Source organism: Rhinoraja longicauda, chromosome 5 (assembly GCF_053455715.1).
Source record: "Rhinoraja longicauda isolate Sanriku21f chromosome 5, sRhiLon1.1, whole genome shotgun sequence".
Taxonomy (NCBI): Eukaryota; Metazoa; Chordata; class Chondrichthyes; order Rajiformes; family Arhynchobatidae; genus Rhinoraja; species Rhinoraja longicauda.
In genome coordinates this window covers 23898652-23917343 of record NC_135957.1, presented here as the reverse complement: position 1 = coordinate 23917343, position 18692 = coordinate 23898652, and the positions used below count along the sequence as shown (strand labels likewise).

The following is an 18692-nucleotide window of genomic DNA, read 5'->3' as shown; positions in this document are numbered from 1 at the left end:
CCCGGGCGGCCGTCATTGGTGGAGCGGGAGATGCCTGGGTGAGGTCATGTGGGGCGCGGGCGGTGACATCACCTTGTCCCGTATTTAAGGCCCCTTTATAACATATGCTACGGGCCCTGCACTAGCTTAATCCGGCCCTGATGATAATACTTTACTCGGTTTTGGCAGAGAATTGGCAACAATGGACACCTGTAGAAGTTCAACAGAGTATTCGGTGACATACTGAATCTCCTTAATCTTCTAAGGAAGATTAGCTTTCTTTGTGATTTGCATCAGTGTGCTGAGCACTGTGTGCAGTGCCCTGGACTGATCTTCAGAGCTATGCATGTCCAGGAACTTGAAGCTGTTGACTTTCTCTTCAGCTTTCCACTCCTGAAGTTAACAATCAACCCCTTGCTAATGTTGAGAGCGAGTTTGGTGTTCTGGTACCATTCAATCAGATTATCCATCTCTCTCCAGTACTCTTGATGGCATTACCTGCCATTCGTTCAACAAGGCTGGTATCAGCTCTAAATTTAAAGATGGCCTTGGAGCTCTATCTGGCTACAGTCATGGGTACAGAATGAGTAGAGCAGAGGACGGAGCACATGGCCTTGGGATGCTTCTGTGTTAATGGTAATCGAGCAGGGAGTGTTACTGCCAATTCATACTGATTATGGTATGCCAGTGTGAAAGTTGACGATCCATTTGCATAGGGACGAGCAGAGACCCAGTTCTGAGTTTTGTGATGTTTAGATTCTCACTACTCTGAATAACGTCTTTTTGATCAGTATACAGTGGATTTATTTTGTGATTATCTCATATTCATGATAGGTACTTCATTAAGTGGAAGCAAGTTCTCTACCCAACCAAAGAGACATCACATCATCACTCAGTGTACTAGAATTCTAGAGAAAAGAGCTTCATTTTTCCTGATTGTTGCTTTATTCATTTCCATCTGAATTATAGGTGTTCGAAGTATGCACAATACAGATATCCAGTGGTCAGCCATTTTGAGTTGGGGTTATGCTGATAACATACTCAGACTGAAGAGCAAACAAAGTGAGCCACCAGTCAACTTCATTCAGTGCTCTCCTTTGCACCAGGTATGAAATTAGGTCTGCAGTAGAGATCTCACGGTTTCTTACAGTCCACAGGTTTAACTTCTATTACCAGACTCTCAATTTTTCCTTATTTTTACCTTAGCATTAATGTTTAACAACATTAGTCAAAGATTAACAACTATACCAATGGCTTCTCTTCTTTTCCCACACAATTATCTTAAATCTTAGTTCTGTCCTTTATTCCTTTATGTGCTGCTCCTTAAGAACATTAGCACATGGTTAATTAAGTAGGTTATGTTAAATATTAATAAGTCATTGTTTAGATCACATCTAAAATAATGTGGTCACTTCTCTGCACCACAGTTTAGTAAGAATCTCAAGGCCTTGGAGAGAGTTTACAGAAGATTTTCTAAGTTTATGTGAGCATAAGAATTTGAAGCAGGATTAGGTCAAATAGCATCTCAAGTCTGTTGCATCATTTATAGTAAGATGGTGGCTGACCTGATCTAGACTTCAATTCCACTTTCCAGCCTGAACCCCACCGATGTTGACTTCATAATAGACCAAAAATATGACTATTGACCACCTCCATAGCTCTTTGGAATAGAGAATTCTAAAGATGCACAACTTTCCAAGAGAAGAGTTGCATCCTCATCTCTATCTCTAATGATCCCCTGTGTGAAACAACACCGCCCAAGTTCTAAATTTTCCCTCAAGATGAAACATCCTTACTGAATTCTTTTACATGTTCCTCAAAATGTAATGAATTTTAGTAAGATCACTTTGTGAACATCAAATTTCAAAGTTTTATGGACTTCGTCTGCTCAATTTTAACCCATAAGATGATGTCTTCGTCTGAGAAATCAGTATAGCAAGCAGTCTCTGAACTGCTTACAATCCAAATATATGAGAGGAGAAGACAGCAACTGCTGGTGTAACTCAGTGGACCAGGCAGCATCATCATAGGAGAACATGGATTGGAGACGTTTTCGGACAGGACACTTTTTCAGACTGATCCCAACCCGTAAAGTCACCGATCCATGTTCTCTTGGGATGCTACCTGACCTGCTGAGTTACACCAGCGCTTTGTGTCTCCAGTCTAAATATATATTTTTTATAAAACTACCGTCTGTGACATGCTAATGCTTATGAAGTCTTGCATAAATCCTCAAATGATCAATTGTAATTCTGTTGAGAAGTTTGATGAAATATTGAAAAAAAAGTATCCTTTGATATCAAAGAAATTAACATTTTCTGAAAGTTCATAATATATTTGAAGAGCCATGTCTTGGCTGCTGATTCAAGCATTGCAGTCTAATTTTGAATCTGGTTGTAAATTTTTGTTGGCTCTTTTACAGGTTACAAGTTGTGCGTGGGTGCCTGACAGCTGCCAGCTTTTTACTGGCAGTAAGTGTGGAGTGGTTACTGCGTACTCGAGCAGGTTTACCAGTAGCACGGTATGTGTAAAAGATTCAGTTTGTGTTCATTGGTCTCCAACTGTTTTTTAGATGTAAGCTTTATCATGTTACGGCATTTATAAATTGATTTAAAATAGTGGAGAGAATTATCATTATTCTACTTCACGTAACTGATTAATTGTCAGTCTGGATGTGGTGGGCTGAAGGGCCTGTTTCCATGACTCTAATACATTGAAAAACTGAATCAAAATAGTTTACTGTTTCTCTTGGGATTTTGTTTACTGATGACTCTTATGTCAATCAGAATGTGGTGAGTTTAAGTTCCACTCCTGAGACTTGTACATTAAAACACATGCTGACACCATAAAACTGAAAGACTGCAGGCCTGTATTCTTTGGTGCAATATTAAACCAAGAGGTGTATTCTTTGATGCAATATTAAACCAAGTCTCCTTCTCGGGTGGCTATAACTTTTATTCAACAGTTAATATCACTAAAGTAATGGTTTCCACATTGGTATGTATAAATTATAAGCCATGTTGCTTTCATTACAACAATGATTATACTTATTAAATTATATCAGAGGCTGTAAAACTATTTTGGCATATCTAAGGTCATCCAAGTCTGTCCAAAGCAAGTCCTCCACTGAAAATGTGTAGTATCTGCAATTCGGTGATTGTCAGAGATGCAGGTATGTACAGTACGTGTTAGAAATGTGGATAAGATACTGACATTTTTATTTCATTTTGTTTTAGTCTTCTGAAATTGAAGTGGAATCTAAAGTCTACCTGTACGGCCATACTGCAGAAGTAACCAGCTTGTGTGTCTGCAAACCGTACAGCATTCTCATCAGTGTCAGCAGGGATGGAACCTGCATTATATGGGATTTGAACAGGTTCAAAGAATATATATCTTTTATACAAGGCTGTCTAAGAATCAGTTTATGTGGTCATAAATTAATTTTAAAATAGCAAATTCTGAAGAAATTGCACCAGAATGCAAATACAAATAATGCCTCATTTATTTTCACTGAGCATTTGTGGCTCAAAGTTGCCTTGAAAGGCAGGTGCCATACGTCCACAAAGTACAAAGAAAAGCAAGAAGAGTGGAACAGGTGTGGTGGAAGGAAGGAATAGGAGGGAAGGAAAGAACAGGAGGTGCAGGAGAACCATTTGAACGATGGAATTGGAGACATGATGCTGAATTTTTACTACTTTCTCCTGAAGGCCACTGTTGTCTTCACTTCCATGTTCCTCTTTTTTCCTGGCCCTCTAGCCTAAACATACATTAAAGTTGCTTTGATATGATGTGACCAGGTGCTGTTTTCATTATATAGTGAACTCCTTTGTTCTCTCAATGTGCAAGTATCCTTTTAGTTTTGTTTATTATCACGTGTACCATAGGACTATACAGGATTAAAATCAAGCCATCCATAGTGTACAGATGCAAGATAAAGAGAATAAAATTGAATGCAAGATGAAGTCCAGTAACGTCCGATTAAAGATTGTCCAAGGGTTTCCAATGTGGTAGATGGTAGGTCAGGACCACTGTCTAGTTGGTGATAGGATGTCTCAGTTGCCTGATATCTAGGAACAGGTTACATTTTGCATTGTGTGATTACTGTTCTTAAAACTTAATTTTAGTTTTTAAAGTTCTATTACAAGTCATGATTGCTCTCATCTCTCTTCTTTGTCCTGCAGGTTGTGCTATGTTCAAAGTTTAACAGGACATAAAAGTCCAGTGACTGCAGTTTCTACTAGTGAGACAACTGGTGACACTGCAACTGTTTGCGATTCAGGTAAGTGTAATGGATCTTTGGCTATTTGCTTTGCTGTTTTCGATAGTACTGCTATCTGGCAGCCTACCAGGTTACTGTTGTTTCCGCTAACCTATTACCAGGAGGTCGTAGACCTCATTCAGATGTGACCGTCCATCTGATTCCTTCTCCCATGACCTATTTACCCTTGGGATTTGCAAAGCTGATATAACAAGAATATCCTTCGGCTGAATTAGTAAAATTATAATGTTGGTGGAAGTATGTCCCATTAGAATAGTTCAGATAGTTCATCTAAATCTTGCTGTGAAAAGGTGAGAAAGAGAAATCAATAAATTCTCCTTAAAAAAAAAAAGAATGAACTAAAATGTAACGTAAAACTGGGAAAATACATGTCAATTTAATTCACAGTTCAAATGTCAGTTTAGACATTTTTCCTTGCCATGAAAGGTGCATTAAACTAACAATTGGTCAGTTGGGCCAAAGCCATTTTGTGCATGAAGATGCAATACTCTAAGTTCCTTGTGCAATGGATTAGCTCTTGCACAACTAAACATTCACAAAGATCTTTCCTGCACCAGTTTCACAGTGTACTAGTGGGGTAACGTACATGTTAAGCCACTAATGGAAAGGAAATGGTAATGAACTTAGGGAATGGCTGGAGCTGCAGTGAATGATCAAGAGAGGGAAGTTGTAGTAATTGAAGTCAGAGTTCGCATTGAGTGATGCAGCCCACGGTAAGGTGGAGTTCTGGAATAGATGTGGGTAGCTTCCTGTGGATAGCTTCCTGTGGGTAGTTCCATCTGCCAGTCTCTAAGGCCCAGAACTGGTCCCCTTTGAGTTCCATTGAACAACCCTCATGAAGACCTTCTCTGCAAAAAGATTGCACCATTCACAGGCCACAGATAAGCAGAGGAATTTTAAGGCAGTGGCATCTTATGTGAAAGAAGGAACTGCAGATGCTGGTTTAAACCGAAGATAGACACAAAAAGCTGGAGTAACTCAGCGGGACAGGACAGGCAGCATTTCTGGAGAGAAGGAATGGGTGACGTTTCGGGTCGAAACCCTTCTTCAGAATCTTATGCGAGATAGACTGTTCAATATATTGCAGCAAATGCTCGGGTCTCCTTGCATTCTGATGGAGAAGTTGGCAACCTTTGTGTGATAAAATCAAGTTTTTAGGGATTTATGACAATATACAACATAATTCCTTGTTTTCTTTCATGAGCTGCAATAATCTTTATTGTATTGTGTTGAAGACTGTAACATTCACTGTAACATTCATTATCCTGAAGGACTTTAGTTTTGTAATTTTTTTCCCCTTAGTTGGTGGTGGTAGTGACCTGAGACTGTGGACAGTGAATGGAGATCTCAGTGGCCACGTGCACTGTCGAGAAATAATTTGCTCTGTAGCTTTTTCCAATCAACCTGAAGGTCTATCTGTCAATGTGATTGCTGGAGGGCTAGAAAATGGCATTGTAAGGTTAGTGACATACCATTGTAACTGAGCTATAATGTATATTCTCATTATCTCCACAAGGAAATTGGGCACAAACTAAATCTTAACTCTATTAAAGACTGAAAATGCTGTTCACTTACTTATGAAGAAGAATATCTGAAACAGACAGTTGGAATACAATATAGTTACATTTTGCTGACATTGTACAGGAACTTTCTGTAATCCCTTCAAGTACTCTGAGTAGTTTTTATATTCCTCACCTAAATAAGGATACATGTTTAAATCAGTGACCCTAACACCTCAGATTAGGGGATTATCCTATGACGGGGTATTGATGTTTAGCGAATACTCAGGTTAAAAAGAAAGAAATTGAATTGAATAAATTTTATTAGCCAAATACGTATACATACAAGGAATTTGCCTTGATGCTTTGCTCGCAAGTCACAACACGATATACAGTAAACAATTAAGAATAAAACATAATTTAAACATGTGAAGAATGAAATAAAATACCAGAGCAAAAGGAGGCAACAGACTTTTGGTTGTTGAGTAGAGCTACTGCTTCTGGAAATAGCTGTTTTTATGTCTGGCTGTGGCGGTTTTGACAGTCCAGAGTCGCCTTGCAGAGGGAAGTGCTTCAAAGATTTTGTGGCCAGAGTGAGAGGGGTCAGAGATGATCTTACCTGCTCACTTCCTGGCCCTTGCAGTGTACAGTTCGTTGATGGGGGGAAGGTTGCAGCCAACAACCTTCTCGGCTGATCGAACGATGCGCTGCAGCCTCCGGATGTCATGCTTGGTGGCTGAGCCAACCCAGACCATGATGGAGAAGGTGAGGACAGACTCTAAGATGGCAGTAGAAAACTGGACCATCACTGCCTGTGGCAGATTTGTGTTTTCTGCCGCAGGAAGTACATCCTCTGTTGGGCCTATTTGACTGGAGTCGTTGGTGGCCTCCCATTTATGGTCCCTGGAGATGATGGTTCCAAGGAACTTAAATGACTCCACAGATGTGACTGTGGTGTTGTTAATGGTGAGTGGGGGGAGGGGAGGGGGACCTCTCCTAAAGTCTACAATCAATTCCACCGTCTTAAGAGCATTGAGCTCCAGGTTGTTGTAATGGCAACAAGACGCCAGCTGTGTCACTCCCTGTCTGTAGGCAGATTCCTCCCCATCCTGGATCAGTCCAATCAGGGTTGTGTCATCCGCAAACTTGAGAAGCTTGATAGAGGAGTCTGTGGAGACGTTATTGAGACATAAACAGTTCTGTGAACCACTGAGAGACAATTTCAAGCTGGTAGTCTAGAATTAAGAGCAATAGTCTCCATATAGGGAAGCAGCCATTTGGAATGTACATGAGGAGATATATTTTAAAGCGCAGTTATAATACCAGTACTAGTGTGCTGTTACGTGGCTCATTTAGGTGGCTAATTGTTCCTCAGTCCCGATCCCATCTGGAGTCCAAAGATCGAACATCTTGTGCTAGCAACCCTGGGGGTTATGCTCTGCTTAATGATCTGATTGTAATTCTTACCCATAGTTCCCAATTTATTCAGCTTGATTAGATTTTTGCTTAAGGACCTTGGTCTGAAGCATTTTTATTTTGAATGACTGCCTATGTCACAGGAAGATAGTCAGAGACCCCTGTCTCTGAGAAATTGAAAAAAATGTAACCTGGTATTATTCCACTTTCTAGAATTAGCTTTGTAGCCCTGCTGGTCATAGCTCTTCAAGTGCATGTCCAAGCACTGTTTAACTGTGATTAAGGTTTCTGTGTCTACCAACCTTTTGGGTAATGAATTCCAGATCCCTACCACTCTCTGGGTGGAAAGATTTTCCTCATATTCCCTCTAATTCTCCAACCAGGTGCTTTAGATCTATACCACCTAATTTTTGACCTCTTTGTAAGGACAACGGGTCCTTTCTATTTAAATGTTTTGCTCCGTCATAATTTTATAAGCATGTTTCTCCTCAGTCTCCTCTGTTCCAAAGAAACCAACCGCAACTTATCCAATCTTTCAGACATAATTTTCCATTACTGCAATATCTTCGCAAATCTCCTCTGCACAATCATGTCTCTCCTATAATGCGGTGACCATAATTGTATGTGGTATTCAATTTGTAGCCTAACTTGTGTTCGAGCTGCATCTCCCTGCTCTTGCAATCTGTGCTGCAGCTAATAAAGGAAATAAATCCCTTAATTATTTACCCTTTTTAAGATCTGTGGACTTGAATTCCAAGGTCGCTTTGGTCTTCCACACCACTCACTATCCACCCATTTATTATATATTTTCATCACTTGTTGCACTTCCCTAAATGAATTACCTTACACTTTTTTGGATTAAATAGGACTTTGCATTTTTCTGCTCAGCTGACTAGATGAATCATCTCTGGGCAGAGTACTATGAAGACCTGTGCACAGAATTGCTATGTGATACCAAAACATTTTGAAAGTCCCACTGGGGCAATGTAGCAGATTAAGGTGGGTGAGTCTCTTGGGCTGTGTAGCGTACTTTGCACCTTCAGACCTGGCTGATAAATGTGATCACCTCCAACAAGAGAGAGTCTAAAAATGTTACAATGACATTCATTGGTAATACCATAATTGAATTCAGCATCCTGGAGAAGATCACCTGGAAACTTGCCTTCAACTGCAAGAGCATGTCAAAGGTTGGGTATCCTGTGGCGAGTGATCTATACTCAAAGTCGTACGACCATTCACAAGTCAAGTGTGATGGAATACTCTGCACTTGCCAGAATGAGTGCAGCTCCATCAAAACTCATGAAGCTCAAACCATCCAGAATAAAGTAATCTGATTGATCAGCATCCCATCTGCTACTCTAAGCATTCAATCCCTCCACCACCAGTGCAACCCGGCTACAGTGCGTACCATGTAGAATATTCGGAAATATATTGTGTAGGAAGGGACGGCAGATGCTGGTTTACACCAAAGACAGACACAAAATGCTGGAGTAACTCAGTGGGTCAGGCAGCATCTCTAGAGAAAAGGAATAGGTGACTTTTTGGGTTGAGACTCTTCTTCGGACTAAGAGTCAGGGGAGAAGGAAACTGGAGGTATGAAAAGGTACAGAACAAATCAGAGCCGGTTATTGCTGTATATTGCTGTTCTGTCATCATCATGGATCAAAGTTCTGGAACTCCTTTCCCTGTTAGCTTTATGGGACTACCTTCACCATACGGATAACAACAGTTTAAAAAAACAGCTCATATCTGATTTAAAGGATGGACTTTCATGGGCTTTCCAGTGGTACCCATTTTATACACACTTCATTAAATCATCGGCATTTTCTATACGTGCAATTGATTATATATCAATAGGCCACTAAGATTGTGAAATGACAAGATCAAGGCTGATGGTGACACATTTACGACAGCATACTATGCAATGTAGAATGTATTCACTGTATTGTAGTTGTCTCCAGATAGTTTAGAATGAACTCAAACTCTGGGATTGGACCTTTTGTCCTCTGGATTGCTGGTCCAGTAACATAGCCACTGATTATGAAGGATAACCTAAATGAAAAACCTTGTGGTTGGACCAATCTCATTTACTGCACACATTTTTTGACCTTCCAACGTCAATGGATAGCTCATGTTTCAGTTCTGTGATGTTAGAGAAATGGCGCTATTCCATTTTCGATTGATTGTCCATTGTTAAAGGTATGAGAATATGAACAAAACTTCACTCTTCCCAAGTGTGTAAGTTAAATATTTCCATGGAAGGTTGTGGTGAATATTTGAATGAAGACACTTGCCAGCATTATTGTTCTGTTAAAGATGCTCTGATTTATTTTTTATTTTTTAACCACAATGGTAATCTGGTTAAAATAAAATATTAGACATTTTTGATGAAACAACAAATTGAAAGATTTGATACATACAGTTTCACAGAAGCTATGCTGGGAATCTTCCTCCATGTAGTACATTTATACCATTGCTTTCATATTTCATTTCTGTTTGTAAGTCTTTGCTGACACGGTTCTTACAAAAAAAATTGAAGTTGGCATAATAAGTAGGAAAACCTTTTTGTATTGTGTAGGCTGTGGAGTACGTGGGATCTGAAACCTGTTCGAGAAATTATCTTCCCTAAATCAAACCGGCCTATTGTCAGGTAAGAATGAGCAAAATATTAAAATATTATCCATAGTGAAAAATTGACCAAAGTTTGATAGTTGGAACTTACACAAGATTCTTTCTCACAAATACTTTAATCCATGTTTGGCTGTGTGAATGGCGCAAAAGCAGCCCTGTAACCAAGTGTGTATCTAGGTGGACAGTGCAGTAGCACAGTTATCAAAGCAAAATAACCCAAGAACAATTCTGACCTGTGCTTTTTGTGCGCAGTTTGCACATTCTCCCTGTGACCTTGCAGATTTCCTCTCGGAGTTTTGGTTTCCTCCCACATCCCAAATATGTGTGGGTTGGTACGTTAATTGACCATTGTGAACTGCCCCTATATGTAGGTGAATGGTAGAATCTAGGGGAGTTGATGAGAATGTTAGGGAAATATTGTAGGTTTAGTTCAAATGGTTGAGTGGACTCGATGGGCTGAAGGGACTGTTTCCAAACTATGACTCGGGATTATGGCTTATTCTAGGAATAAACCAGAAGGTTTCACAGGGAGAAACAAATTTCAGTGGGAATGGCCAGGAAATTACCTTTGTACTATTTTTTCAGGCCTTCTACAATCTTCTATTATACTTCTCCATCTCAGATCATTTACTTCTCCATCTCATCTCAGCTGCCACGGTCCTAAAATCTGTAATTCCCTCTTTATTTTTGTTGTCTCTCTTTTAAAATCTACTTTTGTCTTTCGCCTAGCTATCCCAAAATCTCCTTAAGTTTAAAAATGCAGATGCTGGAAATCTGAAATAAAAACAAAATGTGTGAAATACTTAGCAGATAAGTTAGCACCTATGGGGAGAGAAATAGAGATAATGTTCCGGATCAAAGATGATTCCAACAGGATTAACAAAAAATTGAGATCTAACATGTTTTAAATAGCACCACTACTTGTGCCATTTGATATGAATGGTCCCCATGTTTGATTTCTAACATTTCCTATTTCTAATGAAAGCTTATTTACCTGAAACATTAATTCTATTACTCTCTCCGTGATGCAATCTGATCTGATGTTTTAGATATACAACATGGAAACAGGTCCTTTGGCCCACAGAGTCCACGCCGACCATCGATCACCCGTTCACATTAGCTTTATGTTATCCCACTTCCTCATCCACTCCCCAGACACCAGGGTTAATTTACAGAGGCCAATTAACCCACAAACCCGCACGTCTATGGGGTGTGGGAGGAAACCGGAGCACCGGAAAAACCCATGCAGTCACAGAGAGAACGTGCAAACTCAGCAGACAGCACCCCAGGTTAAGATTGAACCTGGGTCTCTGACACTTTGAGGCAGCAGCTCTATCAGCTGCGCCACTGTGCCGCCCATAGTAGTATCCTCAACAAGTATCCTCAACATTTTCTGTTTTTATTTCACAATCTCCTTAAGTGACTTGGTGTTATATTTTATTTGATAATACGCCTGTGAAGAGTCTTGGAATGTTTTCTGTGTTAAAATTACTGTATAAATAGAGTTGTTGTTTGAAAGCTGCCAAGTTAACAAATTGGAAACTGTTGTTGGAGGAAAATAAAATCTGGTGACACTGATTGTTGGGTTTCTGTTTCATTTGTTTTTGGCTACAAACCCTGAAAAGATATAGTTAAAATAAATGTATACAAAATAGAACAGGAAGTCTAAACCTACACTGAGACCTCCATGATTCTCACATTAACAGCTAAAACATTTAAATTTGCTTCTAATTTTATGAGATGTGAGAAGTTTAAAAAGGATATGAGGAAAAGTCTTTTCACTCAGAGGGTGTTGCAATCTGGATGCAGTGCCTGAGAAAATAGTGGAAGCAGATATTCTCACAAAATTTAAGAAGTATTTGGATTAGAACTTGAATTGCCAAGGCGTACACGTCAATGGACCAAGTGCTGGTATATGCGTTTAGTATAAATGAGTTTGATGGTTGGCATAAACATGGTGGACCAAAGGACCTGTTTCTGTGCTGTATTGCTTTGACACGGTTAATTACTTTATTGCTATCCTCCTCTCCCATCTCCAGGCTGCATTTCCACCCTGAATCCCAGATTGAAGGGCTACCGCCAGCCCCTCACTCTACCTCATGGTTCCTGGCTTTCATAAGTAATAGGAGCAGAATTAGGCCATTCAGCTCATCACATCTACTCTGCCATGGAATCATGGCTGATCCATCTCTCCTAACCCCATTCTCCTGCCTTCTCCCCATAACCCATGACACCTGTACTAATCAAGAATCTATCTATCTCTGCCTTAAAAATATCAATTGACGGCCTCCACAGCCTTCTGTGGCAATACATTCCACAGATTCACCTCCCTCTGGACTAAATAAATTCCTCCTCATCCTCCTAAAGGAACATCCTTTAATTCAGAGGCTATGACCTCTGGTCCTAGACTCTCCCACTAATGGAAACATCCTCTCCACATCCACTCTATCCAGGCCTTTCACTGTTTGGTAAGTTTTAATGAGTTCTCCCCCTCATCCTTCTAAACTCCAGCGAGTAGAGGCCCAGTGCCGTCAAACGCTCATCATATGTTAACGCACTCATTCCTGGGATCATTCTTGTAAACCTCCTTTGGACTCTCTACAGACCCAGCACATCCTTCCTTCGATATGGGGCCCAAAATTGCTCACAGTGCTCCATGCGGCCTGGGCAGCGCCTTAAAGAGCCTCAGTAGTTTCCACTTCTTGTAGGTCACACTGAGAGCATCTGGGTGTTTTGAGGTAGAGGAAATATTTGTAGAGAAGAATGAGTTCTCCCATTCTGTGCTAGTTAGATAAATCATCAAATTGTTTTGGTACAGAAGGAGGTAATTTTGGCCCATTAAATATGTGCTGGGTCAGAAAGCAGCAATCGCATCATTCGCATTACCCCACCCGTGCTCCAAGTTCTTATCCAACTACACTGATTCTGTTTCCACCATTCCTTCATCTCTTAGTAAAAAAATGCTGTTCCTTAATTCTCCCTTGCATCTTTTGCCCAAGATTTCATATTTGTATTCGCTGGTCCTTTGATTCATCTGTTATTGGGAGCCACTTCTCTCTGTTTGCCTGATCTGAGACAACCATGATCTTGTAAACCTGAGGTAAATCTCTTACCGTACATTGCTCCAGCATTAACAACCTCATCTTCTCCAGACTAATCTTGCAGCTGAAATCGCTGATGGAAGCATTCTAATAAATCTGTTTTCCTACCTCTGTATTTTCTTCACTTCGTTCCTAACATGTGCCGAGAATCCCTCGTTGTGGTAATCTGTTTAATTTACAGTTCAGTGTAAGAACTGTGCTTTGAACTCGACGGATTTGTTTCAGAACACCAAGATGCCACATGCTATATTCTTTCAAAATATTCTCCCACGAACAAGGATTTATGACATGCATGCCCAGGGCACTAATTCTACAACCCTTTAGATCTTCATTGTTTTAGTCAATGTTATATATCTCTATTTATTCACAAAATGCTGGAGTAACTCAGCAGGTCAGGCAGCATCTCGGGAGAGAAGGAATGGGTGACGTTTCGGGTCGAGACCCTTCTTCAGACTGATGTCGGGGGTGGGACAAAGGAAGGATATAGGTGGAGACAGGAAGATAGAGGGAGATCTGGGAAGGAGGAGGGGAAGGGAGGGACAGAGGAGCTATCTGAAGTTGGAGAAGTCAACGTTCATACCACCGGGCCGCAAACTGCCCAGGCGAAATATGAGGTGCTGCTCCTCCAATTTCCGGCGGGCCTCACTATGGCACTGGAGGAGGCCCATGACAGAGAGGTCAGACTGGGAATGGGAGGGGGAGTTGAAGTGCTGGGCCACCGGGAGATCAGTGGCGTTAATGCGGACCGAGCGCAGGTGTTCAGCGAAGCGATCGCCGAGCCTGCGCTTGGTTTCGCCGATATAGATGAGTTGACATATATATCTCTATTCTTTCTGCCAATGTGTATCACTTTACACTTCTCTGTACTAAATATTGTCTGCCCATTCTGTCTTCCTGCAGTTTATCACTGTCTTTCTCATTGTTTTATTGCACTTCCAAGCTTTGTGTCATCTGTAACTTTAGAAATGTTGCCCTGCTCACCTGTACCTAAGTCTTTGAAGAACAATGATCGCATACTGATCATGAGAGCACCACTGTCTACCAACTTCATGGCTGAGAAACAACCATTTAACACAACTCTTCTTCGTATCTTTAAAATAATTTAAAAGAGAGTTAGAGCTCTCGGGGCTAGTGGAGTCAAGGGAGAAGGCAGGCACAGGTTACTGATTGTGGATGATCAGCCATGATCACAATGAAGGGCCAAATGGCCTCCTCCTGCACCTATTTTCTATGTTTCGAAACAAGCTCCCTATCCATGCAGCTGTTGACCCTTAAATTTCCTGCACCTCCATTTTCCTAATCAGCTTTTTATATGTGACTGGACCAAGTGGACCCGTTGGGCCCAACCTCTCCTGCATTGGTGCAGCACCCTCTCTTCCCCCCCCCCCCCCCCTTCCCTCTCCCCCCTCCCCTAAGGTGGGCCTAAAATTGTCGCACCATCGTGTACCGTTTTGGCTGTAGTTTAGAAACAAACAAACAAACAAATGAGTTTTAGTACATAGATTTTATTCTGAAAAGCTATGTTGTTGAATTTAAACTGTAATCCCTTCATCAATCCTCCTCCCAATCCAGGTGATATGGACAAACATATTTGGTGGAAAGTTGGTTTCATGATTTGAACCAAATCTGTCTCAGCCACTTTTCATTTTTTCCTTCTGAAAGTTGTTGTCCTAATCCTTTTCTTTCTCTACTATCCTCACCTTAGGTGTTCTCCATGGACCTTTGTCACTAAAGTCTAATTATGTCTCTACTGCTTCTCTCTCTTCACCCTCTCCCCCACCAGGTAAAATGTCTAATGTTTTGCTCAGTTTCTCAGGCCCTGCCCCACAGGAATATTTGTGGCCCCTCATATTTCTCATTTTGCTCTTCAGTAACATTATCCCAAAATAAGTTTTCTCTAATCTTAGATTGGAAACTTAAACTTTGACAGCTTAAAGGGAAAATTGTCACTCTGTACTTTTTTATGGACCCTTTACAACCTCAGAACATGTCAAAGGGTTACATGACAATGAGGTAAATTTGCAGAATATTCAATTGTGAAATATGGAAAATCGGGTAACCATTTTATAACGAGCAAGATTTCTGAACCATTGTCATCTGATTTAGTGATGCCACTGACGGATACATTTTAGCTAAGCTGTTGTAGTCTGTGGCCTATTAGAAAAAACAGGCAGATAACCGAATTCGTTTAACCTCTTTATTCTACTCACCCAGGTGGGAGAGAGTCTAGAAACCGAAGCGTTTAGAAACGCTTAGGAAGCTAGTGTAGTCTCTCTCTCCGAATGCTAACAATTACACATATTTATACCCGAAATACATGTGCCAGTACATTTCCTGTTGCTACCTTATATGGCAAGTTTTACAATGTCCTATAAATCTTTATGTGTCTTTCGGGACCTCCGTGTCCGTTGTGTCCATCGTGACCTCTTCTTTCTTGGGAACAAAGGGCAGTCCATATGGCAAGTTGTTCTTCTTAACACTTCAAAGGATGGCTAACCATCAAAGCCTTAAAGCCAGTTGCCCATATCAAAGGATACCCTTAGCCATAAACAGAATGTCCTGGCAACATAATCGAGCTGGAGCTTTTACACCTTTTTTACACCCCTGCAATAAAACCCACATGGCTACGCTGAATTTGAGCCCTTACAAAGCAACAGGGATACCTCCCCACTCATAAATGTTGCATATTGGTGGCACATTTCTTTAACTGAGTTTGTGCTACTTGGAGACAGAGAAACAGAAAAATAGGTGCAGGAGTAGGCCATTCGGCCCATCAAGCCAGCACCGCCATTCAATATGATCATGGCTGATCATCTAAAATCAGTACCTCGTTCCTCCTTTTTTCCCCATATCTCTTGATTCCTTTAGCTCTGAGCTAAATCAGTCTTAAGAAGGGTCTCAGCCCGAAACGTCACCCATTCTCTCCAGAGATGCTGCCTGACCCGCTGAGTTCTTCAGCATTTTGTGTCGACCTTCGAGCTAAATCTAACTCTCTCTTGAAAACTTCAATTGAATTGGCCTCCACTGCCTTCTGTGACAGAGAATTCCACAGATTCACAACTCTCTGAGGGAAAAAGTTTTTTCTCAAAGAGACATGAGAGTGCAGATGCTGGAATCTGGCACAACAAACAATCTGCTGGAGTAACTCTGTGTCTGACAACATCTGTGGAGGGAAATGGACTAGTCGACTTTTCAGGTGAGGACTCAATGTCCAGATGAAGGGATGACCCAAAATGTCAACAGTCCATTTCCCTCTGCAGATACTGCCTGACCCGCTGACTTCCTCCAGAGGATTATTTGTTGCTTGTGCCGTGTGGAGCTTGATTTGAAACCACAATCTTCTATCTTAAGTGAAAGTGTGACCACTGAGCTATATCACAACTCTTCTCAATATTTCAACTGTCAAGTAGGGTTTAAAAAATGCCCAAGTCTAAGAGTATCTATGCACTTGCTAATTAGGATGTGAAATGAAACTGAAATTTGTGCAGTGGTGTCTGAGGTTTGCAATAGCTTTCTCCAAGGATCCTTGACTGGTCCACCTTGAGATTTAACTTCACAGTTTATCATGAAGATGCTACAGCTGAAGAGCAAATGTGCTAGGTTCCATGAGTCTACAGTGTGAATGTAGAACCATTAAAAATTAATAGAGGGACCTTGTGAAACCAGGCTGCGGCAAAGAACCAGCAGGAGAAAAAAAAATCTGAAAAGGAGTAGAAAAATTGAATTGACATTTGTAGTTATCATTTTAATTGTGCTGCAAGTCAGCAGACAGATGGAAGATGTGAATAAAATCTCAAATTTGCTGTCACATTTTGAGAAAAGTACCCTTGACTTTCATGGTTTTAATCTTTTCTCATGCAGCCTGACCTTCTCCTGTGATGGCCATCACCTCTACACGGCAAACATTGATGGCACCGTGATAGCGTGGTGTCGCAAAGACCAACAGCGGATGAAGCTCCCCATATTCTTTTCCTTCCTTAGCAGTTATGCGGCTGGATGAAAACTTATCTGCAGATTTGCTTGTACCAGTCACTGTGCAAAGAATGGAGCCCACAGTGCTCTTGTGGTTGGGGGTGGGGCTGAGGTGAAGATGGGGAAAAAGAAGAGTTCCCTCCCCAGATGTAAATATTCCAAGTGCAAAGAATACCCATAAATGGATCAGGTGTTTCCCCCCCATCAGCAAGACAAGATGAAACAGGAAAACAATACTTTTGAGCAGATTCATAATTGTAGTCTGCTATCTTCCTGTTCCTTGACTCTGTTACATATGCAGTCCTTCAAAGTACTGTCAGTTTGTAGCTGACTAAAACTCAGTATCTCCGATTTAAATTTGATGTAAATTATGCAATGTGTCACGTTGTTAGATTTAAAGTGCAATATTTTCTACTTGAGATTCTCCCAACTTTCACATACAATGTGCATGAGACCAAGCAGGTCAATGAGGTACAAGAATAATGAAATAATTTTCATAAAAGAGCATGGAAATACCTATGTTAAAGCACCTTAAAACAATGTCTGTGCACGCAGCATCTCTTGACATCTGCCTTGAACGTTTACAATTCATCTCTGCAAGTTCTGCCATTTCTCGTGTCTTTCCTCAAAAATAAATTAATCTTTGTAATAATTTGATATGATTCAGATTGTAACTTTTTATACTAAGCATTAAGCAGACCCTAAATTGAGAAAAGGATTTGCTTAACTGGTGCTTGCCAGATTGCATGAAAGGATAAATGTTATGTCTTAAAGTGAGTGGATGTGCAAATAACTATTATGTTGGCATTATTGAAGACACAATACTGTTGTCAATTAGATTGTTTATGGTTAGGCTGTTCCCCACTCATGTGATAAATATATGACCACTTATTTAACTGGAGGGCACATATTCTCAACCCTGACTGCAACTTCCCTCTGAAAGTTGGTTTATTTTTTGTGTTTGTCCTTAATCGTATTTAAAAATAGTGTTAGAAAATGTGCATTTTGCAAGTTTTTTGAAGACCGAGTTTGTCAATTGTTTTCCTGATATATAAAAATTGACAAACATGTATCTTATTAATTTAAACATTCACAAACCAGTTCCTCGAACTTTGAAAGTGAGCATTTGCTGTCTTTTGTACTTATTCCTGATATATCTGTACAAAGTATTTGTGATGAATATTTGAACATTAAATTAATTATAATCTGAGAATTCTACCTTTCTATCAATTTTTAATTCTAATTAATCTTTTATTAATGTTTGAAGTCAACAAAGGTCATGACTTTGAAACACACTTAGAATTATTTGTACTCTTCTACACATATCATGCCTTTTGCTGTGTATTTCCTCAGAATGCCTCAGGCCATACCTTCCACCTCGATGTCAGCACTTATTTGATTAACTTCAAGTTCCAGTGTCCAGTGTTGTTATTGGCTTGCATTGGCATCTCCTGCCTTGCTTCTGTTAGTTATATCCATCCTAGTGTTGTTAAGGTGGAATCCATCATGACAGAACAAGGCTAAACCTGGCCAAAGTTCAGCACTCCCCATTGAAATGTGTGGGAGGGAGGTGTGTTCTGAAAAACAACAAAGTTGTTTTATTATTTAGATTAGTTTCAATTTTTTTAATTCATTTGAGAAGTTTACAAAATTATAAGTGGTGCAGATTGTAAGAAATTCTTCTCCATGGCAGGGGTGTCTTAAGACCAGTGTGCAGAGTTTTAAGGTAAATAATTTGAGGTTTAGTGGGTAGGAAAATAACTGCAGATGCTGGTTCAAATTGAAGGTAGACACAAAATGCTAGAGTAACTCAGC

General features: G+C 40.3%; 1 protein-coding gene across 3 annotated transcripts in view; it reads left to right on the top strand.

Annotated features, from left to right (window-relative positions):
* The window catches only part of lyst (lysosomal trafficking regulator), a 170690-nt gene extending 152629 nt beyond the window's left edge, over positions 1-18061 (top strand). For all 3 annotated transcript variants that reach the window (XM_078399124.1, XM_078399122.1, XM_078399123.1), the window contains exons 47-53: positions 949-1085; positions 2402-2500; positions 3216-3355; positions 4161-4258; positions 5561-5717; positions 9752-9823; positions 16767-18061. In XM_078399124.1, coding sequence (XP_078255250.1) covers positions 949-1085; positions 2402-2500; positions 3216-3355; positions 4161-4258; positions 5561-5717; positions 9752-9823; positions 16767-16905 — 842 coding nt within the window. In that variant the 3' untranslated portion in view covers positions 16906-18061. The remainder of the gene's footprint in view (positions 1-948; positions 1086-2401; positions 2501-3215; positions 3356-4160; positions 4259-5560; positions 5718-9751; positions 9824-16766) is intronic.
* Positions 18062-18692: the final 631 nt, after the last annotated feature.